Genomic DNA, 26,691 nt, shown 5'->3' with positions numbered 1-26,691 from the left:
TCATGGCAGGTCGCCCAGTGGGATGACGTTCCTCCGATCATAGGCAGTGTCATCACTCTCCTCGCCGTCGCTTACTTCACCCAAAACCCTCTCTCTCTCGTCCTCCTCCTCAGTTTCACTCTCTCGCCTCAGTCGGTCCCGCTCCCGTTCTCGCTCTCTGTAGCAGCGAGGCATTGTGGGAATCTGAGACGGAAAAGAGAAACAAATGAGACTAGGTAGACGATGGAGACTGTACCAACTGACTAACACACTAAACCTTTACAAATGCACACATGGTAAATGTTAAAGGAAAAGGGTTTAGAGACATAGTCATTTTAGCTGAAATATAACAGGAACAGAGATTTGAATTATCTATGTAGCCTTCATACATCATAGACTCTGGTGCCCAATTGGAACACATATCATACCATGCAAAGCACAAGATACTGTACTAAAAGATAAAAGCCTTGAAATACAATATACATATAGGTAACAAATAATAACTTTATTAATGGCAAATAACAGAATTTCTTAAGGATACGCAGATGATTCAAGTGTCTACTGTATGTTCTCATTATTTAACAGATAAAGTAACAATATGACCAATCTCAAAATCTCTTCAAAGCATATTATATTACATATATATATCATAGACTTGATTCACAGGGGAACAGGTAGTCTGAAACATTACGGTACAAAAAGAGGAAGCAGTGGTGCATAGATACCTGGTTATCATGGCTGGGCAGAGCGCAATAGCCCGCCTCCGTCCTGCGGAGGAGGCGTGGTGAGTGAGTACGGAAAGGTCGGGGAGAATGGGAACAAGCGGAGCGCGGAGAGGGAGAACGGATGGAGCGGGGTGATGGAGATCGGATAGAACGGGACGGCGAGTAAGTGATTGAGTGGGACTGGGAGAGGCCGTGGTGGTTTTGTTTGGGTGGGCGAGGGGAGCGAGGTGGCAGCTCAGGCGGTCTAAGAGGGTCGATCAGGTCCATCTCGGTGAAGATCGGTGGCGGAGGGATGAAATCTAGCTCCTCCTCTGGAGGGAGCAGTTGCATTTGCATTTGCAATTCGGCTGCGTCAATTTCGGCGAGCTCCGCCTTGGACAAGTGGTCCACGATGCCGGCACCAAACGAATCGCCCACCACATTGATGGAGGTACGCATTCTGTCACTGAGTGGACAAACAGTATCAGTGTCAGCGAGTGAAATGATGAGAGCCACCATGAGTTGAACATTCTTACAATACAGCTCACAAATGTTTCTTTTTAAGCTCTTGAGGAGAAGCTGAGAAGTCATTCATTACTCATATCAGTGCCTATCAGACACCTGACTCACAGCAGCCAGTCCACAGCGATGAGCAGACTGATGTCCTGGGTGGGCAAGCCGACCGCCGTCAGGATCAGCAACATGGTCACCAGTCCAGCACTCGGAATACTGGCAGCTCCAACACTGGCCAGGGTGGCGGTCATACTGTGGAGGAAACAAGAAAGCAGAACCATCTTCATACTGAGACAGAGACCAGGAAAATCGATCATTAATGTGATGGTAAAAAGTAAAACAATCGGCAAGACCTCAAAGCACAGAACCCAACAAAGTACATGTTTTGTACAGATAACAGACGACCTATGCGTACGTTCTGTCTGAGTTTCAGACACTGAGAACATGCCTGATGAAAAATGTCAAAGTGATCCTATAAAGTTTAACTTTGCAATGTTGCTGAACAACTGTAAAAGGGACCACACACAGTGTCACATGCGACTGAAGCCAAAATTAGTCTTTCATACCAGACATGCAAAAAAAGATGCAAGGAGAGTTCATTTGTTCAATGAGCAAAAGGTGAATCCATGTAAAAAAATGTGCTTAAAAAAAGTTAATATGTGCTGTCAGCAACCAGAAAAGTCAGCGGTGAAACCACATAATAATGGAAATCACTGACACACTGAGTTGAACAGCCAATCAGAGAAGTTAGCAAATACTTTCGCTGCTGATTCAGCATGTCTACTCGGCTGAATGGCCGCCAAAAAAACCAATAAACATGGTATATAAGAGCCCTTAAATGTACTGAATACCATTTTGGATCGACAATAAAAAAAAAAGTGTGTATGAGTTTGCATCATACAGGGTTACTGCAGGTTTCAACAAGTTAAACTTACGATTTTTAAGACCGTAATTAAGACCCTAAGACCTATGTCAAGTACGACAGATATAAAGTGTCCCAGAATTAGGTACACTTCCCCATAATTGAAGATATGGTGAAAAAGAGGAGTAGAGAAAAACCCTGAAAAGTTGTCTATCAAACTACAGACAGTAGATATCTACAGTCTTTCCCACAGACAAGCAGGGTGTCTGGAGATCAATTCTGACCAGGTCAGTTATCAGTTCCACGTTAGTTTGTAGTTTTATAACAGCAAGTTGATATCTGTGTCGTTGAGAATATACTACAACACACAGAGACATTACAAACAATAATTTGCTGACACTGGTACTTATTTTAAAATGCAACAGATAGCATTAACATATTTAAGACTTTTTACGAGCCAGTGGAAACCCTGATGATAACTGTAGGATGACTAGAGAGTAACCATACATTTAGTATCAGGTTACTTGAATGTTTTAGGAGATATTTTACTTCACAAACATACAAGCAGATTGCAAAATGCAAAGGGTGAGTTGTATTGGTAAAAAACTAAATCCTCTGCTGCAAGGCCTCAAACAGATTTATAATAATGTGTGATATAGTTTAAATGTAATGGTTTACAATTGCAGAACCAGGTCAAACGGCAAGAGCCTGGCATTTACATGAGTTACATTTCCATGTCGTCCACGCAAGACTTACACTGTGAAGAAGAAATATGGACAGAGGAAAATGTTTTTCGTAGTAGGTTTTATGTCGACAACAAAACAAAATCTGTCAATGTTGCCTGACTTAAAACCTTAAAGCTCAGAAGAAGGCCGCTTGCGATGACATGTCTGCAATTAAAGGAATTATCAGTTCATGTTGGTCGCAGATGTGACTTCAGGCCAGTTTGGACACCGCTCACAACTGTGATATTCACTGCATGAGGCTGTTCATCGCTTGGCATTGTTGACAAACTGCAGCGTTAAAAATCACCCCACACGGCACATGTGGATCTTATTTCAGGAAAAATTTGCACACAGATGACACAATAGGCACACACAGCTTTTGAAAACTAGATTTCAGAAGTTGGTAGTAAACAGCCATTGATGAAAGACCAACAATAGACAACATCAAAGGGCTGAGGATCATTTGTAACCCGCAGCCACAAAGAGGAGTCAGATCCGTGTAGACTGGTTCCAATCAGATCTAAATGTTTTGCTGAAACCTCGAAAATCTCATTATTTTTGAACTGTGTTCATTCAGCTTTAGACTGCCCTTCAACACAGCACACTAACTATAATTGATGCAAGTCAGATCATATGAACATGCTTTTGTATTTCATTTCCACTGGTTACTTAGACAACATATTTACAATAAGGGCAGGATTACATGAGAAATGTTTAAATGCAACACAGAAGTTACACAGCACGAAGCCCTGTGGATTCATTAAAACTCTCAGTCGTTAAACAGATTCTAAAAAACACTTTAAGCTGTTTGAAAATAGTTTTATTCACTATCCAATAAAAATGCTACAATTGTGTCATGTGACTATCAGGTTGGTGCAACGAGAACTTCCTGTTAATAGAAAAAAACCCAGCTTGTTACATAAACCCAATAAAATAAATTCCCCACAATCAAGTCATTATAAAGCATTAAACATTAAAATTATTTACACTTTAAATGTATTTGATCTGTTAAATTGTTTCAGATTAAAGTAAATGTGCACAGTAAAAGTTAAACAAGCAGTGGATTGTCCCGACATAATTAAGAGCAAATTAGATTTTGTTGTAAACAACATTAAATAAAATAAATGATTTTAGGCAGAGGTTCACAAACCTTTTTTTTGTCCAGCAAGTTGTGAAACTGCCATAAAAGGGGGGGGGGTGCGGGGGTGGATAATGTCACACACACGTTAGATCTTTTATCACTATTTCCTCCACTGTAGAAACTCTTGCAGTTCTTAGTTTAGCAGGCTGTTAAGTTACAACAGCAAGAGGAACACTGTGCATGCAGACCGAGCAGATACAGCAGAGAGATATCAAACCAGGATCAGTTTTAAATACAGAAACTTACAACATGATTTAGATCAGTATTATTCAGCTTTTTGGTGAATTAAGAAAATTGGTTTCTTGCAGCCTGGTAGCAAATGTTACATGGTCCAGTTCAGTGACTTAAGGTGGACACTTTCTCGACTCGAGTCAGTCTCAACTGTCAATCAGGAAGTTTAACCCCGTTTTTATAGCATCAAAAGTTATCAAAACCAAACTGATCAAAAATAAACATCAGTGTGATAAGAACTACTTAAAATGGGTGAAATCATCATTGAGAAAAAATTTCACGTGTACTTTGATCTCTTAATTTGGTGCATGTCCCATACGCAAACATAGAGGAGACAAGGTTTATGACCTATACTGCAGCCAGCCACCAGGGGGCGATCAAGACCCTTTTCCATCCTGCATGGGGACCTGTCATGTTGTCCATCTTTATATACAGTCTGGTCTGGGCGTTTACTGTCTTTGGCTCAAATTCTATGTACTTTCTCTCCTTTGCACCTGGCCTGCAAATGGATGAAAGGGCTGTGATTGTCATATTTTTGGCTTTGGGAAGTTTCAGATATTGTCACGCACATGTTCCACCCATTTCGATCTCAGAAAGGTGTGTCGATGTCTGCCATGTTTTAGTTCAAGATCTACATCCACCATGTGCTTTACCTGACTGTAATAATCTGTCCGCCGTCCAGGCTGATGTCATTCATCTGGGCGATAAAGATGGCTGCCACAGCCTCATACAGTGCGGTGCCGTCCATGTTAATGGTTGCACCTATGGGCAGCACGAAGCGAGTCACACGTTTATCAATTTTCAGATTCTCCTCCAGGCAGCGGAAGGTGACTGGTAACGTCCCAGCACTGAGAACAGAGGAAGAAAAAGGTGAAGATGTACAAAGGAAAGGATCAAAGTTTCTGCTGCAGGAAATACAATACGTGGACAGGTGGTGAGAGACAGAAGTGCAGTGGTGATGAAGAAGGTAAAGGATAAAAAAAGGAGGGAAAAAATTTGATTCGGCCGAAATTTGAGTCGCCTGACAGCCTCCTCCCGACAGCTGGCGGAGGCCACTGTTGCAATCCTCCAGCATGTGAATTAAAGGAATTTGAATCCTGGCCCTGCTAAGCTCAGGTCATAATATAATTAGAGAAAACGTTGATAGGATTACCCATATTCACTAAAGCCTCAGTAATGTGCCAAAATGACAGTTGGTTTCAGCAGCAATGCAGAATTCCATGCTGGCCGAACCAAGCCGAGCGAGGCAGGATGCAGCGGGGCCAGTTTGGCTGGTGACAACTAATCCAGAGGCTCAGACATTTACAACACAGGATCTGTCTGACATGGACTTGTTCATGATAGCCTGTGTTACACACATTTGGCTCTGCTGTCCTGATCTGTCAGTTCAGTTTGTGTAAATACAGAATTTGCCTTTAGCCCTTTCAGATTTAACCCAAATGGCTGAAAGGGAGCAGCAGGTCACGGCGATCAATCATAGTTACTACAGCAGCTGCTCGAGGAATAGATGCTGTAAAAGAAACATGTGACACACATGTGTTAACACATGCCAAACAGAGAACCTTCACCCACCCACACGTGCACACACACACACACACACACTTCCTGCAGACTAGCCTACCTGCTAGCAGTGCCCAGCGCAGTGATCCAAGCTTGGAAGACTCCAGAGTAGAAAATAAAGGGGCTTTTTCTGGTAATAGCAAAGTATATAGCAGGTAGGATTAATCCGCCGTGGATCACCAGGCCCACGATAACGGTCACCATGTACATGCCCAGCTGCCTGGCCACCACTTCCAGGTCTCCGATGGCTGCAATCTTCCCTGCGATCAGAGAGGCAATGCCAAAGGGAGAGTACCTGCAAAGAGTCAGGGAGACCCGTCAGAGCTGCAATATCGGTTATGAAGTTATTATTTCCTATTATTCCCCATTACTTTTGAATGCCTTGTGTTTTAAATTCTTTATATTAATAAACTTGTATCTTTATGTGTGTATTTAGTATTTATATGATTCTGAAGTATTTATTTAGATATGTAAATAACTTAACATTGTTTAACATTATTCTTAAAGGTTCAGTGTGTAGAATTAAGTGAAATCTAGTGGTGAAGTTGCATGTTGCAGCTGAACACCTCTCACCTCACCCTCCCCTTCCAAACATGAAAGAGAACCTTCAGTTGCCGTAAAAACTCAAAGGTGTTTAGTTTGTCCAGTGTGGGCTACTGTAAAAAACAAGGCGGCCTCCGTAGAGAGGACCCTCTCCCAATGTAAATATAAAGTATGTAAATATAAAGGGCTCATTCTAGGGTAAAGAAAACAACAATTCTTACAATTAAGATGAAACACACTAGTGAAAACATCTGATTATTCCATTATAGAATAATGTGTGGTTCATTAACTTGGTCTTCAAATAGATTTTTTTGTTGGATGAACTTTCTAAAACCCAAAGATGTTGTCACATTACTGTAAAATAAGACAAGGCGCTGCAGCAAACCTATATAAAGATAGTTATATTTGCTTGAAAAATTACTTTCAAATTAAACAGACCTTCATTATGTCAAAATCATACCTGAAAGAGAAAGTCTCTCCTCCTCAGGAACCTGATGGATCAAGCTCTCTCACCCTGCTGCTTTATTATTGCTTTCATGATTTCATGATGATTTAATGATTTATCAGCTAAGGTATTAGAGCTAAAGAAATATCAGAATCATAATATTTTTTTTCTATTTGTCTTTCACTCATGTTAATGTGAAATATCAGACCAACACCTGATTAATCTATATTCATTGTCAAACATCTTTTCTCTGCTTGAGGACATAACACATTCTTGGATCTCTGGTTTCCAGCTCTGGAGTGCAGTTGTTCATGAAAACAGGCCGCTGTGGGACTTATGAATTAAAGCTGTGTTTCCCCTTTAGGCTCTTCCTGGTGCGAGTCAAAGCAGGTCTCACGGTGACAGCGGCCTGGCTGCTCAGGTCAGCTGCACGCTGCCGCTGGCATTCACCGACAGTTGTTTGGTGGAGTATGCCACGTATGATTTGATGGATGTGTTCCTCGTATGATACATGTTTTTGTATACACTGGACCGTGTTTGGCGAGCTCCATAGGCCCGTGAGTAATCTGTTTATACTGAGTGAGTGATACGAACAAGGACATAACTCCTTTGGTGTCCAGCTGCACTCGTAGATGGCCTAGGAGAGCTGCGAGACAAGCATCCTGCTGTTTTTCTTCCAACCGCCTACCCGCTCCCTCCTTCCTTTCCCTTCCCTTCCTGTCTCTGAGTGCCACGACACTCTCGCTCTCTGTGCTACTATCCGGGGGTCCTGCGAAGCCTCAAGGCCTGCCCTGCTCTCTGAAGGCATGCTCTCACACGCATCTTTCCACGTCCTGCTGTCCCTCCTGCCCGCATCTGCCTTCTGCTCTGCTGCCAAGTGGCTCCTCTGTCGTTGGTGGATTCATTACATTTTGGAGATCTTCCACCCCGCCTCCCCTGGGAACCCACAACATTGATCTGGGCCCTGGCTCCTGCTCCTGCTCCTCCCCAACATACCACAGACTCAAGCATATCCCAGGGAAACCCTCGCCCTCTCTATCCCTCTCTCTCCGTCCTTCCATCTGTCCGTGTCCTTCACTAACACACTTTCCCCCTCTTCCTCTTCCTTCATCGCCTTTTCAGTCTTCACTGTGCAACACTGTTTCTTGTTCCCACAGTTTGTATCATGTACACAGTCTTCACCATATCTATCACTGTCGCTGAGCTCCTTGTGTGGTATTCTCCAGAACGTCAAAGCAATGCAGCCGGAGCGCGACATGAGCAAAGACAGACGCATGTTGTGTACGCTTCAACACACTACACACAAATACGCACAGGAGGAAAACGAGACACTGACCACATGATCATGGAAACCATCGTCATGATAATTTCATTGAGGATGTTGAAGAAGTCGCACATGACCTTCCCGCGCTCGCCCATCTTGCCCATGCAGATCCCAAAGGTGATGAAGAAGCCAATCAAACCTTGAGGAATACACAAAGCAGCATGTCAGTGGAAATAATTGTGCTGTTCTCAATGCAAAAAAAAAAAAAAAGGAATTTATATTTGAGCATGAAATGATTGGACAACATGAAGCAAATCTGCTCCATCAACAACTCACCGAGGACATTCATGCCCCATTTATACTCCAGTTGCTTTCTGCCCACTAAAATGGGCTCAGTCTGGTTTGATGCTGGGACCGGCACCTTTTTTAGCACCGTCTGAACCTGGAGACAGAACGACACCGTGACTGATGAGCTGTTCAGAAGAAAACTGAACAGAGGAGAAAGCCTGATTTTGTTGTGAAATCAAACAAAAGTTTGGAAACAGCGCAGCAAACTCAGATTTGTGTTCCAAGAAAAAGCCAAACAGGGAAGAGATTAAAGACAAATAAAGAGGAAAAAGAGGAGGAGAGGAAGGTTAAAGGTTAAAGGTTAAAGAGGGGAAGGACGATTCCTTCCTGCTAAAGCAATTATGCCTTTTGTGACTTCAATGAATCCCTGATGAGCACAAACAATAGAGGCAGTAAAGCAGAGATGCAGACAGAAAAGAGGGAGAGGCACAGAGAAAAAGAGAAAAAGGAGAGGATACCACAGGGAGGAGAGAAGAGGGGAGAGAGTCTTTAAGCTCATACTCAGCACGGCTTCCTGTTCACCAGCAGATGCCTTACTGTGGTAAAGAAGGATATGACGTTACAGATGTAAAGAGATTAGCAGTAGCAGAAGGGCTGACCCTCACCCAATCAAACACAGGCAACTTCTTCTAATCATTCGGACATACACGCATGACAGAGAGAAGAGGGGGAAATAAACACAGGATTTGGACAGAAGAAGGCAACTGTCGCCTCATGATTGAGACTTGGATTATCGTTTAAAAATGATCAGCTTGGATAAACAGTAGCCGTCTCCCGAGTCCTTCTGCTGCGTCCGCCATTATTCAAATGAAAAACACTACAACAGTGTGTTCAGATGGTAAATTTAAATCGTCTTTGTAAACTCTCACTCAAAGACAATTTGGTTCAGGAAGACTTTCATTCTCGTCTTAAGCAGTTTTATTTTTGGTATTATTGTACCGCAATCACTCAATTATGGTTGATTTAATTCTGTTTAAAGAATGGGCCAATTTATTAACTAAATTATATAATCTAATAATCTATAATCTAAAGGGATTTCTTAGCAGTTCAAAATGTAAAATATAGAAATATTTAAGCTACAATGGTGAAAAATAAAGATTGCGGGGAAAACACAAACAAACAAACTGATGTGATCAATAAAATATATCAACTAATCACTGATTCAGCAGCACAACAAATTCATATATATCTTAACTGTTGCCTTAAATTCTCGCTAACAAAAAATCTAAATCAAATCTTTAGAGGAATAGCTTTTGAGAAATGCAGATTACAGTAGTTTTTGTGACAACTGAAGGCTTCTAAGGAGGGTGAGGGGTATTCATCTGCAAATTCACCACTAGATGTCACTAAATTCTACACACTGAACCTTTAAGTCTTGAGCTTTATAAATACCAGTTGGTGAACTTTGTTTCCTTTGGACAGAGAAAGCCTAACTGTTTTGACATCTTTCTAGTCTCTCTGCTAAGCTTTGCTAACCAGCTGCTTACTGTGTATTTGCCATATACACAGCTATTGATCCTGTTACCTAAAGCTCGACAGAAGAAAGCAAACTAGAATGGAACTCAGTAGATCCATCAAGGCCCCTTAAATTCTATCAAGCCGCGGATAATATCTCACACTCAGATATAAGTTCTCTCTATATGGTGGATTCTTTTCATCAAGATCCATGAATTATGTAAAATGTAAAAACACTATCTCACAATGTTAAACAAGGTGCGTTATTGAGTTCTTTCTTGGCCCATGTACCATCCTTCCACCAAGTTCAGTTGAAATCTGTAGTAGTGTTAGTGAAATACTGCTGAAAAACAAACAACAAACAAAATAATGAACTTCTCCTTTACCTTGATGTTTACATTTTAAAGGCTCCACCTCCAGGACTCCACATGCACAGATGGCAGCCTTGACCTTTTGGTCCCTTTGTAGCCAAAACCCTCTGATTTAAATCAAACCTCCACTCGTCACTGTTAACCAACACATGTAGAAAACATTGAGTATGAGGTTTGGAGGACGAAAGGACTCTCGCCAGTCGTTAACAACTTCCTGCTGCTCCTTCTTTATGTCAGGGCCTCGGGCAGACATGCTAATTATTACAACTATGATCTTTTCAGGAGAACTCAAAGGGATCTATTAAATATGTTACGCAACTTTAAAATCTAATCATTTTAATTATATCTTTGGAAATGGGTGACAAAACAATCTCAATTAGGAGCACCTATGAAGCTTTGGATCAACTGTTTTTGCTTGTGAGCCATTTATATGAACCTATGACTGCATCACAATGTGCATGCATGAGTCAAAAAGGTATTTTCCCTTATCTGTTGACTAACTAACTAAGGGCTAAGGAAATAAGAAAACTCTAGTAATTCAAAGGAAAAAAGGACAGATTGAAGAAAAGTCTCAAGACAAGCTTATGTAGTTTCCTCATCCCAGGAACGCTCGGTGGTTATAGAATTGCAGATGCTTGAATTTTTCTGGACATGTGAAAAAACTTCTCATCCACGTTGGCTTAAAAGCGGAGCTATCTTGACCTTCCCCTGACAATGATCATGTGACATAACAGAAAGCTCCAGAACAGCTACTTGTTTATTGGCAAACATGTTGTCTTCTCTGACCAATATTCCATGTTTCTTCAGTTTGTATTTGATGCTTGCAACTCTACGGTGTGCACAAAAAGAGCCAGAGTATGGTACCTGTTGGATGCAGGCCTGCACCAGGTTCTCAGGGAAGAGGTTTCGGAGTAGGTCAAGGAAGGCGTCCAGGCTGTTGACGTTCGGGTTCTTCGGGGCCGAGGTTGTCGAGCCTCCCCTCAGTTTGGGGTTCCCCGGGTGGATCCCCAGCACCAGGATGACCCCGAGGATGGCAGCGATTACAGTGGTGGACATGTAGTACACCATGGCTCTGCTGCCCATCCTGCCACTGGAGCGGGCGTCTAAACCAGCCAGCCCTGAAAGAGACAGACGACCATTAGTGTTCGCACTCACCAATAATCAAAATGATCCCTGCTAATGTTCACAGAGGGAATGAAAGTGGCTTTTCCTGGAAGTTTGACACTTGCAGTTCCACATGTTCCCGCCCTATATGCTATACATGCACTATATACAGCTGTTGCTTTGCTTCTTTCTTTGATTCAATGTTTATTTGCATTGTCTCTTTTTAATATTCTACCAAATAAAATAAAAAGGATGTTCAAAGCCTTATAAAACTATTTCATTACCAATCACCCCTGTCTGTTTGTTTGATGGTTGGTTCATTTGTATGTTTGTTTGTAAGTAAGATTACAACTGGATGGATTACCACGACTACCAGATCATTTTGGTGCAGCCCGAGGAATTATTTTTCACTTGTGAGATAGGATGTTTTTCCTCCCTTTCATGCAGTGATCCCAAAGGATGACAGGTTATCAGTCTTTATTGATCTTTAATCAAGACAGTGTTTCAAATGTTCCCAGGTTCAGAGATATTTATGATAATTAAATTTGTACATTTTGAGTTTCAACAGAGGTCTGGGTACTCATAAATTCTCCTCAGTTTCTTTTAAATTGTCTTAGTGTAGATTAAATTGTTATGGTTAGTTAGACATTAACATCTTTCATCATCATGAAAATGATTAGACGTGTACTTTGACTTTAAATTTTGATCTGAAAACATGGAGGAAGCAGGATTCAACTTATACTGCAGCCAGCCACCAAGGGGTGGTCAAGATGTTTTGGCTTCACCTTTGTGAGCTGTCACGTCGTCCATCTTTATATGCAGTCTATGGTGTGCTACTGTGTGTGTTTCTCTGTTTGTGTGTGTGTGTGTGTGTGTGTGTGTGTGTGTGCGTGTGTGTGTGTGTGTGTGTGTGTGTGTGTGTGTGTGTGTGTGTGTGTGTGTGTGTGTGTGTGTGTGTGTGTGTGTGTGTGTCTGCCTGCACACCTGTGATGAGACTGGAGATGATTAGAGGCAGGATGAGCATTTTCAGCATCCTCATGAGGATTTCTCCCGGGAAGGAAACCATCGTGAGCGTGGAGTTGTCCGTCACCTTCATGTACCGCAGCAGCATCCCAAACACTGCCCCCATAATGACACCTGACGAGAGGAAGGAGTTCATTATTCATGGATTTTTCTGGAAACAGGTGATGTTGATTTTAAGCTTTTGTCAAGATAAACTGATTCACTGAAAATATTAAATTATTACTTTTTTGTGCTACAATAATTTTGCTAAATGGATTGATTTGTTTCTTTCAGGAACTATATGTTTTCAGTTTGAAATGTATTGGTAGACATACAGGCCTACTTCAGCGGCCCCCCAAACTGTGCTGGTTTACATCCGACATGTAGGAGGCCTCTGACTAATGACAAACATGTAGCGTAATGTAAACAGGTTTAAATCTGGGTTTAAATCTGGGTTTAAATCTGGGTGACAAATGACAGACAAAAATAACAAACTATTCGACTTTGTAGTGATTTTTTTGGGACAAAGAACACTGCCATGCAGAGACATACCAAAGTGTTTACAGAGGAAGACCAAAGACAACAACAAGCTCAAGATGCCTCATGGGAAAATTATCATGGAGTCCGTACACTTAGGATTGTGCATTGGCTGCAACACATTTGACTATAAAACTGACCTCAAATTCAATTCAACTCAATCAGTTAAGAATGTGGGGATTTGGGATGTTTACCAAAAGCTGAAATTGTTGTTTTGTCAACAATTACAGCCTTTGAGCTCACTGGACACCTTAGCTTTTATTGCGATCAAATTTATAAAAGCATAATATCAGCACACATCCAGAGTTTCCTCGTCCTTGCGTACCCATGACAGTGAGCGCCAGCAGCAGGTTGTGGGTGTTGCGGCTGCAGTGGCCTGCATCTTTATACGCAACCTCTGTGTTGTCATCTCGCTGGCTTTCTTCTTTCTCCTTCTTGACTGTGTTGGACTGGTTGGCTGTCGTCTGGTTCGTCATCCTGCCTGTGGAGACAGTAGGAGAACACATGCCTCAACATTCTCCAGCATGTGTTTGCCTGCACACTGTTCTGCATTTGTGTCTCTTATCTTAACTAATTTGTCAAATGTAAAGACTCTGGATTGTTTATAGACCATGTTAACAAAACATCTCTCCGGAGGCCAGTGAGGGCTGACTGGTCTTGAATGGGGATTAGGGACAACCAGGGAAACCTTCCACTCACCCACACAACAACTATGAGTATTTGGCTTGGGTGCCTAAAGGAAGTAAAAAAGCGTGACTGCAGGCAACCCAAACACGGCAGGCGATGGCCAAACAGGACATGAAGAAATAACTTGAGAGATGTAATCTGTGCATCATCCTCGAAATGGGAAAGGCAGCATGCCAGGATCTAAACACAACACAATCAGGAGCTGCTAACAAAGGAAGAAATATAGTTGATGAGTGCAGTTAGGAATGAGTCAGCTAAGTGGGCCATGCACCATCTGTGACCAACAGGTGTGACAGGTCTTTAACACAAGGTTGAGTGGAAGTTACTTAAATCTGGAATGTGGGACTTATATATATACATGAACATCCATTACGTCCAAACCCATTGCAAACAACAAGAGTTTTAAATCTGCAGTCTGTGACGACATTAAGTAACGGCAACTAGGAGCGTGCTGGAAAAGCAGAAGGCGTGTCCAAGAAAAGTTTCTGATACTCCAGATAAAGAAGAAAACTTTGTGTTCAGAGGAGGAATTAAAGTCAAAAACGAAAGCAATCTCTGGCGGGAACAAACACAGATTACCACTGGTATGGATTTTCTTCATTTTAGAATGCTGAAAGAAGAGAAGAAGACTGAGGGCAGATACAGATGACAGGTTTGCATTTGTGTACTATTTGGAGAAGGCTATGTTTACCTGATCTAAAAAATTAATTAATGTCCCAAAAGTGTAAAAATGTATCTGTTTTTGACAGATGCATTTACAGGTATGAGAGAGGGGGCGCCACTGAGCTCTTATTCATGTCGTTTCATATCTGCAGGGGAAATAATTTGACTACAGAATAGGATTGATTCTGTGGGCTTGTTCCATAATTGTATCTATTCAATAGTTGTAGAGACATTCCACCCAAAACCACAAATGTAAGCCACATGCTGGTGCTGGAGGAGTCGGGGGGGAATCGCTAAATTCATTAAGATAAACAGCTTTGGAACCACAAATGTCTGCACACAATTTTGTTCTAATCCATCGAGTTAATTTGATCTTCTGGTGGTACAACAGAAAAAGTCAGAGAATCACCAAAGTCAATAGGATTCATCCCCTGGGGATCATAAACGGTTGTACTAAACTTCATGACGTTCCATCCTGTAGAGGTGGAGATTCGTCGGGATGAATGTGGCGGACACAACAGACTGACCACACAACCAGTGTAGGTACGTAAGGATTAAGTATGATGTGTTAGGGCTGGAGGATGAAACAACTTCAATAATTCTAACAATACAATTTCAATGGATAACACATAAAGTGTAAGCACAGTAAGGAGGTCTAACACATAACTGATTTACCTCAGATTTATAAAATGTTTTGCTGTTTATCAAGTGTCATAAAGAAGAGTTTAAAACCACAACCTTCACTCAGGAGCAAAAATCTTTACACTTAACATAAATATGTGACGTTTATCATAATTATCAATATTGACTGTTATGAAATATTTAATCTTGATATAATTGCCCATCCCTATGATACGTCTCCAAATTAATAATCACAGATAATGCAGCTAAATGTGGTAGAAGTGAAAAAGTCCCAATGTTCCCATCAACCCGCGGGTCCACATCCACGACTTGATTATTTTGAACTCTCAACCTTGAGCCATAAAACTGTCAACTGTTATAATTATTACTCAATGTCTATTTCAGCTCCCGTTCGTCAACACAGGATTGTGACTGAAGCAATCCAACTTCCCTCCAAGGCACAGTCATCACCTTCAACTTGGAGAAAGCGTCAGCGAGTAGGAATGCGTCCGCTGTCCAATAACACTGCGCTACATTTGTCCTTAACAGAGACTGGCCACCACCATCTCTAAACATTAATCATATGTAAACACATCTGGAGAGCAGCGCAGCCAACGCCAAATCCCTGTCAGAAGTATGAATGTCACATTTACAAACAGTCTGACTCAGTGAGACAATTGCAATCAGACATGATTATAATCCATCAGCTGAGCCGATGGCATATGCAGCAGCAGCGGGGATACAGTCGCACACATTCACCAAAATTACAGTAGACACAAGGGATCATGAAACATGGTACCTACTAGTTTGTGTGCTGTCACGCTCGCTTTCACCACCACTCTCTCATCTCCTGCTCCCTCTGGCCATATCTCTGTCCCCTAGCTAGTCTCTGCAGCGGTCAGCAGTCCGGGATGTGAAATGTTATATTTTGGAGGCGGAGAATGCCCTGCCAAGTTTCAATTGCGGAGATATAATCCTCGTTGAACAGAGTACTGAGGAGAGGAGGGGGAGGGGGTTCCACTGTTATAGTCTTCACAAATCCTCTTTTCAATCCTTATGTCATTCTTAGCATGAACGTTGTTTGGTAGGATCAGTCGACCACGTTCACCTCAGTTTACTGGGGGGGGGGGGCGAGGTTTTAACGGATTTCACACTCAGCGACCATGGTGGGTTCATAAAATCCTGTCAAAACCTGGTGGGCAAATTCAAATTTCATTGTAGATCATTTTAGGATCAATGCTGCTCATTCCATGGCAAAAACGAAATTTTAAAAATGCAGGTTATTCTGCGGTGAAATGCTCTTTAGAGTAAAGACAGGTGAGGAGCTTTCAAATACACAAATGTCGCCCAGTAGAGCGCATACCTCCGTCAAGGCCCAACAGTCCCCTTAAATCAAATCAAGCTGCACCAAATTGCACACACTTCACATCAGTCATGCCTGATTTTTTTCAATGAGATCCATACATTTTTCTAGAAGAAATCGGAAAAAATTTAAAGAATGTTAAAGAATGAAAATGTCTGGTTCTGCTCCAAAATTTATTGGATTCTTCTCTGACCCATGTTCCATCATTCCACCAGGTTTTGTGGAAATATGTTTGGTTGTTTTTGTGCAATCTTGCTTACAAACAAACAAACCATCCAACAAACTGACAGGGGTGAAGACGTAAACCTTTTTGGCGGAGGTAAAAAGCAATTTAAACTGTTGTATGTTGTGTTACAGAATCACACAATAAGAATAAGGCTGCCTGTCGTCATCTCTGGGAGTGAAAGCTGGATATTAAACCTTTGATCCCTGAGCAGGTCAGAGGGAGGCCCTGAAATAATGAAGCAACAGCATGTGTCCTGCGCAGAGTGTAAGCTGCAAGGACACACTCAAGGACCTGAAGCTGTTCCGCAAATCTGTCTTCCTTCCCCAACACACAGATTATTTTCCTGCTCCAGGAAATGTCAGAGCTGCCTCCGGATGAAACGTAGCTGGCCTCCAGGAACCAGCTCTTACTGGGCTGTCCCAGTGGCTCTGTTCAGCTGAGGAAAACCGAAACCCTTTATGGCCTTCTGGGGTTGAATCTGGTTTCTACGTTTCTAATGACTTGTGTGTAAAGTTCTCAACAACTACAAGAAACAGATGCTGTTCAGAGCATCAGAGTCGCGGCCCCGGCAAGGAGCAACTGGTCAAAGACAGGCCTCTTACGTCACGTCACAGCTTAGCATCCCCACTAAAATGCAGCGAGTCAAGTCAGCGAGTTCAAACTGTTTGGTCAGGCAGCTTACAGCAAATCCTCGATTCCGCAGCAACATGACACAGGTATTACAACTCTGCAAGGTAGTTCTGTAGACCGAGAGGCACAACCCTTTGAAAGGAAATCTAGCCTTTGTGAGAGCTCTGGAAACACATGTTAGTGAAGAGAGCCAAAGAGAGAAAGCACAAGGGTGAAGGTAGAACGACTTCAAAGTGGCAGTTACACGGCCGCAAGACACAGCGTCTCCCACAGTGACTTTCAAAGTAATAGACACTGGATAAACATGAGGGTCCTCAATGTAAATGCCGTGGCAGTCCGGCAGATGTGTGATGAAGACATATGCATCACAATCAGTCTCCACTTGCAGCCATGTACTTACGACACATCTTCTTAATCGTCATGGTTTCCAGGAGGATGGACTGGCGGTGACAGAATGAGTTAATCTCCCAGAAGAGCAGGCTTTGATTAATGGAAATGAGCCCAAGCTGCTGTAGATATAGGTGCACATACCATCGGGGCAGGGTGTCACTGCAAAACTACCTCCGGTTTAAGCCTGGCTGTCATGGGATGGTCATGTTAACCCCCCACTCATCGTATCCACTTATAGTCGTCCACATTAATGATCCAACCAGGTCTCGAACCAATCACAGATGTTGGTTCAAGAGATCAGACAGATGCATGTTGGCTATACGTACAGATATTACTCCCTCCTGACGACCAATCCGCCTGCTTCTGAACTGAACTGACATGACAGTAATTCTTTGGTTATCTCTGACTGTTTGTCGTCTTTCTATTTAGCCTTTAAAGCCAATACAAATAGAAGCGATTAATTGTAGAAATTGGCATCAGCGATTAGCACATCGGAAGCCTCCAACAGCAGGGGAATTCAATCATGCAAAATTGAAAGATTCAAGCTAAGGTTGAAAGATTCACATCATATGCCAAGCTGCAACAAGAACAAAAGATGTACTGGATATTATTTATATGATGAGTGCTCACTTTTACTTCTAATACTCTGCTGTGTGCACAACTCCATTTTTAGTTTACAGTTTTTTGTTTTTGTTTATAAATTATAGCATAAATATGTATATTTGTTGTATCATTATTGAGTTGTGCTTTTTCCTTGTACTTTACATAACTGTACATTATATCTACCTTTTCACAGATGTCACTTGACAGTTAAATGATTAATTGGTGGAATGACAAAATAGTAATTGGCAACTTTTATATTCAGTTAATGTTTGGGTTTACGTCATTTTTCCATCAAGAAGTGAAGAAATAGGCAAAAATATTTGCTGCTTTCAACTTCTTACAGACAATTTGCTGCTTGTCTCTGTTGCGAAATCAATATTTTGGGGTTTTAGACTTTTAGACATCCGAGGACGTCATCTTGGACTCTAGGAAGCTAAGAATGGTTTAGTTTTTTACATTTAACAGACGGTACAATTTAGCATTAAAAAAAAAACAACGTATTTTCAGATTTTAGAGAATATATTATCAGTAGAACATATACAATCTAAAAGTTTTCACTTCCTGATGCACGTTAACAGTGGAATATGACCCAAACAATTATGTTATCTTGAGATTTTAGGATTTTCATATAACTAAATCAATACAGAACTGCACACTGAAGAGATACAAATTTCCTTAATGTGTAGTTTTTCTCTGAATAAGTGTAATTTATGAATATCTATTGTAATACATTGTCAAGCAGGCTTTCACATGTGTGTGTGTCTATAACTGTGTGCTGGTGTCTGTGTGTCTCAGAGGATTACGTCCAGTGGTTGATTGTTTGGTGTGAGCTTTGCAAAGGGATCGAGATGTAATCCCCACCCCGCCCCTCCATCCTCCCCTCGTTCACCAGAGGCAGAGGAGGATGGTCACCGCAGCCGCACTACAAGACGCTACATGATGAACTGTTCTCAAACACACACACACACACATCTGGCTGGGAATGAGTGGAATATGAATGAGGCTTATCTTGGCCACATGTCCGTGTCAGTGTGCAGTATCATGAATTCATGCACTTTTAATATTTTTGCATTCATAATAAAGACATGCACAGACTGACACCATATGAACAACGTGGAAGCCAACTCAGATCTCTGAATATTCTTAAACGTGACGTGTTTGCTGACATTTCAGAAACATTCAGGCTGTGGAATTTCGTTTTTTTTATGGAAATGTTTTTTCTTCAGAATTTCAAAAGTGTTACATGCCTGTTAGCCTCTGTGGCTTCTGAATGTGGGTATTGACATTAATATTAGCGCCTACTTTTGCCACTGCCTAAAAGTGTTGTTCCAATGACTTGAGCCCCAAGCATACAGTGTAGACCACCTGCCCACATTGTAACCATGAGCTCATGAGTTCCATTTGAAGGCAGCGGAAATAACTGGGTTGAGGCGGAATCGCGTGTTGAAGAAGAAGAGGGGAACCAGGTAACTTATTAACTAAGCAGCCCTAATGGCCATCTCTCTTAATGTCATTTGAAGGCTTTGTAGGTTTGTCAGTCAACGTGAAAACTTAAATCAACACGATGCAACTTTTCACATTAAAACAGCAGATTTAAAATGAGTTGGATAGTGCACTGATTTGGAATAGGGAGAATATTTCCTCTTTCATTCCCAGTCCTCAACCTGTACATCTGTCCTTGCTCTTTGTGTCTTTGGTGAGTGGGTACGATCTCCTGAGATTAATGTACCTGACTATTATACCTCTTTTATACCAAAATTAGCCAGTGTACGCAGATTTTTTAAACCCACTAAAAGAGGCGAATGACTCCTTTCACACTGCCAGTAGAGGAGTATGACTTTCTGTTTTTTCTCCCCCGACGCGTCATGTTTGACAAACAACTGAGGCGCTCTCTAACTTCCCTGTTTTGCCAAATTAGTGTGTTCAGTGTGTTGGATCTACCCAGTGAGAGGTCTGCTCAATACAGTGATAGACTTTGTTTTTTCACCACATGAAAACCACTTAATCGTTCGAACATGGAGCCCAACAGAACTAACTACCATAAGTGGCTGGGTGCTGTTTCTAAGTAAAGGTTACATAGTGTTGCGTTCAAACCCTTTCTTCTTGTTTTCTCTGAATGTGTAGTTACTGCTCTCAGGCTTCGTAGGGCAGTTTTCATAGATTACTTGTTCTATTTCCTTTTGCTAATACACTGTAATAAACCTCTGCAGACACATACTCAACACACACTTACTGTCCATGCAGTCAAAGCAGAGCCAAACCTAATTCCCTCAGCATATGCACAACTGCCATCAAACACGTGTCTGCTCTGTGGCCTCAACAGCAGGGGGGGGTTAAACGACGCGCATTAACCCTTTCAGCGAGGGTCAGCGTCAATCACATCCAGACATACTGAGGTTGGATGTGACCACACGCGGGTCCATGTGGTCAGTGCGTGTCCTCACTTGGCATGTCTAAAACCTCGAGAGGTGCTTGCTGCTCGAAGACGGATCATGTGACATTGCATTACTACACTGGTTGTTTCGGTTCTGGTTTTCTGTGAATCCAATTGTATTGATTACTTTGAAGGGAGGTGAGTTGTAGTTATTTTAAACTTTTCATTCATTTTGAAAAGTACACCGATCAGAAAAGGAATAAGATTGGATAATCAGATTCAGCAGGAAATTCAGATTTTATTTTGTTTGACACTCATGACACAATTGTTTCCTCTTTGTTTAAGCATTTAGGATCCAGTTTTAATGATAACCTCTAAGGCACATATTTGCCAAGCTAACGATTATGTTTCAGTATTTTACTTTTCCACTCTTCCAGTTAAATGGAAACAGGGCTACAACTTATTATTTCTGATATCAATTCAACTTGATAAAATTACCATTAAATGGCCGTAACAACTTAACAAGTCAAAAACCCAAAGATATCTATTTTACAATGATATGCACCCAACACTAAAACCATCCATGCTGATCATCTAAATGGTTAATTGAACAAAAAACATTTCAGAACTTGACTGATGTCTTGGAAGACAAAGAAATTATCACTATTTAGAATTGAGTGAGATCTATTTTTGAATATACTGTTTAACTTATCATAAATTCTCGTTAACATACAATAAAATGTTAAAAGACATTACAACCTCTACAAAGCTCAATGTGACTTCCTTAGATGCTTTTTTTTGCCAAAATAATGTGAAAAGAAAACTTAACTGAACTTAAATATGTGTTGAATTGAAACAGAGAGAAGCAGCAAATCATTACATTTAGAAATTTGGAACAAATCAAAAATACAAAAAAAGTATTTAGCTTGACAAATGACTGAAACTATTTAAAAATGATAATTTTGTAAGTCAAAAAAATGATCAACTGATTTTAGCATTAAAGAGATGTCTGACAAGGGCTACAGAGAAATTAGAAAAGAAGCAAATCGTCATGTTTGAAAAGTTGGTACTGCAAAATTTCAAGTATTTGCACTTGACTATTGACTGTAAATAAAATGTTAAGAAATATTTAAATTGATGTAAAAGAAGGGAAGACACCGCCAGAAACTTTCAGGATTTGTGTTTGTGTGACTGTTAGTGTTTGAAATTGAATTGAGTGGACAAGAAGTGTCAATGAGAGAAAATGCTTGAGCTTATGTGTGTGTGTGTGTGTGTGTGTGTGTGTGTGTGTGATTTATTCTGCATCTGTGAAGTGTGTGTGTGTGTGTGTGTGTGTGTGTGTACACGTGTCCAGCAACCCGCACCCCCGCCCCTGCATCTCTCGGATGATAATCTGAGTGTATTAATCTGTTGTTTGAACTCCTTAAGCACAGACTGTCTTTCACATCTGCTCTCTTCACCCTTGTAAAGCTCTGCTATTTATAAACACTCCCTTTCTCCTCTTGCTCTCCTTCTTTCTCCTCTTTTTTCCCCCTTACCCTCCCTTTTTGATCCAACGCCGCAACTTTGCTATTGCTCCTCAGTCCAGCAGGACTGAATTTCACACAGCTCATTCCCTTACAGTAAATCCATCTTTCCATTTGGCCAACAGACGTCTTGGAAACTCCTTAAATCTCCCGGATCGTCTTCTCTCTGACAGCACACAGCTTGCTACAACGATGCAGATAACTGATAAGATATTAAAGATCCGGCATGCACAAAAAAAAGCAGAGACCGAACTTTGCATCAACCTGCAGCTCATTGTAAACAACCTGCAGCTCATTGTAAACTATTATCATTATTTTTGCAGCTCTAATACTCTGATGCATCTTCACCCATGAGAGATGTCGATAGACAATAAGACAATAAGACAATAATAAACATAAACGACTGAGACGCCAAAGAAAATGCAATGACCCTGTCAACCTGCTGCATGTGTGAGCAGTGAATGAATGAGAGGACACTGAGGGAGGAGAGAAAAAAAAAAAGACAACGAGGAGGTACTCAGGCTTACCTGCTGTGTGACGCTGTCTCCCATTCGACAAGAGCGAGGCATCAGGGAGAGGCGCGGCGAGCTGAGGGATGTGGCGAGGAGGAGATGAAGAGGCAGAGAGGGACGGGAAGCCAAAGTCGCAGTCTTTGCGTCATCTGAGGAGAAATTTGCAGATTAATACAACAGCTTGATTCTCTGAGCCCCGCACCACCCCATCTCCCCCTCCCCCCTCTCTCTTCTTTCTCCCTTGTTCACTCACTTCCATCATAGGTTTGTCTTTGATTTCTGTTGTCGTTTTAATTGCCCATTATTTCAACTGTCGTGAGCAGAGAAAAAAAAGATTGTTTTTCAGGTTGAGAGGGTGGGGTGAGGTGGATGTTGTGTGTGTGTTTGTTTGTGTGTGTGTGTGGTGGTGGTGGTGGTGGTGTGTGTGTGTGTGTGGGGGGGGGGCGGATTGCTTACCCTCCCTTCCACAGGAGGGTGCTATGAGTCTGCACTACAGTGGATGAATCTGCACAGCACCTTCCCTCTGAGGGACCCTTTGACAGATATCAATGTCATGTCAGTCTGTGAGGCCTCCGAGTGCATGGAGGCCCATGGGTGGAGCTGCAACATACTGCACATACATGGGTGTAGCGTTTTCCATGGACCACGACACTTTATCAATACACAGAAATACTGTGGAAGCAACTGATAAAGACCCTGAGGAGATTCAGGTTTGTGATATCACAGACTGGCACGATGACAGCGAGTTATCAGCGTAGCTTCTCCACTGTCAAATATGATGTTATACAAAAACATGACTTTGCAGACCTCAACCTTCCTTACTGGCATTGCAGTGGGGAACCAGCACCAGACGATATGACGTAAGATCGATCATTAAATCACAACCACCCGTCATTTTAGAAAACTTATTGTTATTCAAAAGAGCATGATATTACCTTTCTTTTGAGGACTCACCTCTGAAACATTGGTTGGTTGAACTCTGAGTTAGATGCCATTGGTTGACAGGTCTATTCTAATTTAAGACATTTACAAAATATTTAGGTCAGTAAGATATGTACATGTCAGTAATTTGATCATTTTTACTTTAACCCTCAGGAGCACTTGGCAATTCTGATCACATTAATAAATGTTTACCTCAACGACATTTGGTGTCTTTGTTTTCAGCTCAACATTGCCAATATGAGACCATTTATATCTCACTTTGATATAGAATATCTACATAAAAACACACAAGACACATCACATGATTTGATCACACTGGCCTGAATGCAAACCCCAGAGGGTTGAGTTACTTTAAATGGTTTAAAACACTAACTTTATTGTAGTTATGAGCAGATATAGGAAGTTTAATATAAAGAATTTGTCAACAATTTAAACTTCTATGAATAATTATTTCTAGACCAGGTTCCACTTTAATTTGCACACTGGGATCTACAGTTGTTGAAAAAACAATAAACACTAATATCTGTCTCACTACATTATAGTGTATTATAAACTGTGTGTGTGTGTGTGTGTGTGCGTGTGTGTGTGTGTACAGCTTATTATAAATAGTTGGAAATGTAAAATTGTAAAAATTACTATGTACTGGGTTCAGTTTATTATCCAGCACCAACACACACAACAACAAAAAAAACTAACAAAAAAGAATTCAAACACACACACACACACAGGAGTGACAGATGGAGTGGGGCAGGACTGTCACAGGGGTTTGTACAACTGGGCTGGTGCCTCCATTGTGCAGTAGGTGCGCTGTAAGTCTATCCTCTACTAATTGCCCGAGCAGTTCAAATACAAAGTCTGCCTCTGAAATCCAATCCTGTGGGGGGGTGTACAGTGAGTAAAGTTTACAACGTGTAACATTTTTCCCCTGGCAAAGAAAAGGGATAGAACATGCGGTACGGAGGAAGAGGTGAGGGGATGTGCAGGAGCGGAGAGGGTGGGGGGGCACAGGGGTGGATGAGTGCAAAAATGCAGAGAAAGGCGGGAAGGTGTGGGTTTGGTCTGCGAGAAGGAAGACGTAAACGTAAACAGATCATTCACTATTTAGGCTGCACGTCTAATCCGGGCGCATCCTTACTGCAACGAAATCTGTTGCAAGTGAATGAAAGCGTAGCCGCTGTAGGTGGACCGCGTCCTGTAACGAGACACTGAGGAGGGACAGATAAGGAGACGACGAGGAGGTGATGTGGGGGAGAGAGAGAGAGAGAGGGGGGGGGGGGGGGGGGGACGAGGTGCTGTAAGAGGAGAGGGGTCGGCGGCGCAGACGATGTAAACAAGACAGGCAGAGTGAGTGCGTGCTCTGACGGCTGTGTGGCGGGGTCTGAAACCGTTTCATTAACTGACAATCAGCCGGCTTCTGCACGAGCATCGCACACATCACCAACTGTTCGCAGACAGACGTGAAGCGGGGCAAGCTGCCAGGTAGTGCAACGCCGTGCAGCGCCAGTCTGCATTCTGCGTCCCATTCAAACCTGTTTCTCATTAAGCATTAAACAGAATTACCAAAGTAAGTCCTCCACTCTCCTAATGAGGGCTTTGCAGCTCGGATGCTCTCATATTCTCCCTCCCGCCCCAAACCCTTTTTTCCCGAAGGTTAACATTCCATACACTAATTTCAGTTTTCAGGCAGGAAGAACTTGTAGGCGCATGTGTTGTTTGTTTGTCAGAGCAGCAGTGTGCAGAGCACACAGGCATGTGTGCGTGTGTGTGTGTGTGTGTGTGTGTGTGTGTGTGTGTGTGTGTGTGTGCATACTTTACTCAGTGTGTATGTATGTTGTTTATGTGTTTACGTGTGGTCTGGCTCCAGACTCTGTCACTCATCCTGTTTGACCTTTAGTAAGCTGTGAAATTTTATTTCAGGCTTGGGTTGCCTCTTCTGCACAATCCTACACCTGTGTCAAACATGTCTTTGGGGAAGTCGGACAAGAGCTGTAGTGTTGCAGCCAGGGACGCCTAAGACAGACAGACCCCGACCGACAGGAGGTGACACGTCCATCACAGCGTCTGATCCAACACCTCACCTTTGACCTTTTACCTCTTTGCCACCGTGGCTGGCGACTCCTGGGGCATTTCCCGGAGGCTTTGGCTAATTGGGTCAGATTGCGGGGGAAAGTGCATTACGCCTGAAATTGGAAACATGTGCAGATACACCTCAGCGTGCATGTGTGTGCGGTAATGGTGGCGACGGTAGTGCAGCTTTTACTAGAGAGCGGTTTGAATTTAGGGGAGGGAGGGGAAGGGGGGAGTTTAGTTGGTGAGATGAAAATATAAAACAAACCAGGTGGAGAGAATAGAAGAAGAAAAAAGGACGGAGAAATTCAAAGTGCATGAAGATGGAGGAGGAGGAGATGAGGATCACAGACCGACACCAGGTATTGTGCGGAGACGATGTGTTATTGAGGTCTGACTTGGTGGCTCAGGAGTGGACAGACAGTCAGCTGCACTATGACAGCTCAGCTCAGCTATTTGCAATAATTGCTGTAATAGCTACGTCCCAATTACGCCCAGATCCGAGTTTCAAATGAAGGAGGATGTCCAACGCGACGGCAAAAAAGCTGACATCTGATGGCGCCGGGTGTGGGAAAGATTTCATCAGAGGAGACGGAGGAATTCAAAGTGACATCTGGAAACACCTCAGTGTGGTTTCGTTCAAATTGAAATATGAGAAACAATTGACAAAACGCCAGGATCCAAAAAGGTGGATACAGATGAAGAAAGTGAAACAATATCACAGTTTTGCCACAGTGTGTGTGTGTGTGTGATTTTACCAAAGGATTTGCCAGGTTCCTCATGTACAATGCAGGACTTTGCCACAAACCAGATCTGATTTGTTTTTTATGGGGCTTGAATAATTGTCCTGGAAATCTGTTTGGGCCATGGAAATGTTATTTGTGCAAAAAGACAAATCCCCAAAGAAAAACAGAAAACCCCTGTTGGGTATTTGTGTTAGCTGTCTGCCCCATATTGTGACTTCACTTTAAAGGCTTTTAGCGAAGAGGAGATTTAGAAAATCGTTTAATATGACATGTTACTGTGACAGTATGTTACTGTGAATGAATGTCTTTAAAATGGCTTTACGTGTCTGACTGTGTGTGTGTGTGTGTGTCAGAGGGAGCATGAGGTCAACAGCCTGTGAAAATGACATTTTGCGCGTCCCTGCCCTCTCAATCGTCATCCTGTCCACACTCCGCTAACAACTTTCTTTTGCTCTCTTTCTCCTTCTCAGTCGAACTCTCAGCGATGCGGCCTGAGGCGGAAATATTTAAGTGCATGCAGGGCAAGTTCAGACAAATAGGGAGATAAAAAGAAAGGT

The 26,691-nt window shown here is 42.1% G+C and overlaps 1 protein-coding gene across 2 annotated transcripts; it reads right to left on the bottom strand.

The window, feature by feature from the left end:
• Positions 1-23,244, bottom strand: slc1a9 (solute carrier family 1 member 9). Of its 2 annotated transcripts, XM_034592549.1 has the most exons (12): positions 22,633-23,244; positions 22,395-22,528; positions 13,110-13,265; positions 12,230-12,382; positions 11,006-11,259; positions 8,304-8,409; positions 8,040-8,166; positions 5,777-6,010; positions 4,809-5,003; positions 1,314-1,448; positions 705-1,149; positions 1-183 (listed from the first exon to the last, which is right to left on the bottom strand). In XM_034592549.1, exons 3-12 carry the CDS (start codon positions 13,258-13,260, stop codon positions 1-3), a joined length of 1,983 nt encoding a protein of 660 aa, XP_034448440.1. In that variant the 5' UTR covers positions 13,261-13,265; positions 22,395-22,528; positions 22,633-23,244. The 2 variants fall into 2 exon arrangements, with proteins under 2 accessions (XP_034448440.1, XP_034448441.1); XM_034592550.1 differs by lacking the exons at positions 22,395-22,528; positions 22,633-23,244 and adding an exon at positions 15,555-15,612.
• Between the last annotated feature and the right edge of the window lie 3,447 nt (positions 23,245-26,691).

This window comes from Hippoglossus hippoglossus, chromosome 8 (assembly GCF_009819705.1).
Source record: "Hippoglossus hippoglossus isolate fHipHip1 chromosome 8, fHipHip1.pri, whole genome shotgun sequence".
Classification (NCBI taxonomy): Eukaryota; Metazoa; Chordata; class Actinopteri; order Pleuronectiformes; family Pleuronectidae; genus Hippoglossus; species Hippoglossus hippoglossus.
This window is presented reverse-complemented; position numbering and strand designations above follow the sequence as displayed.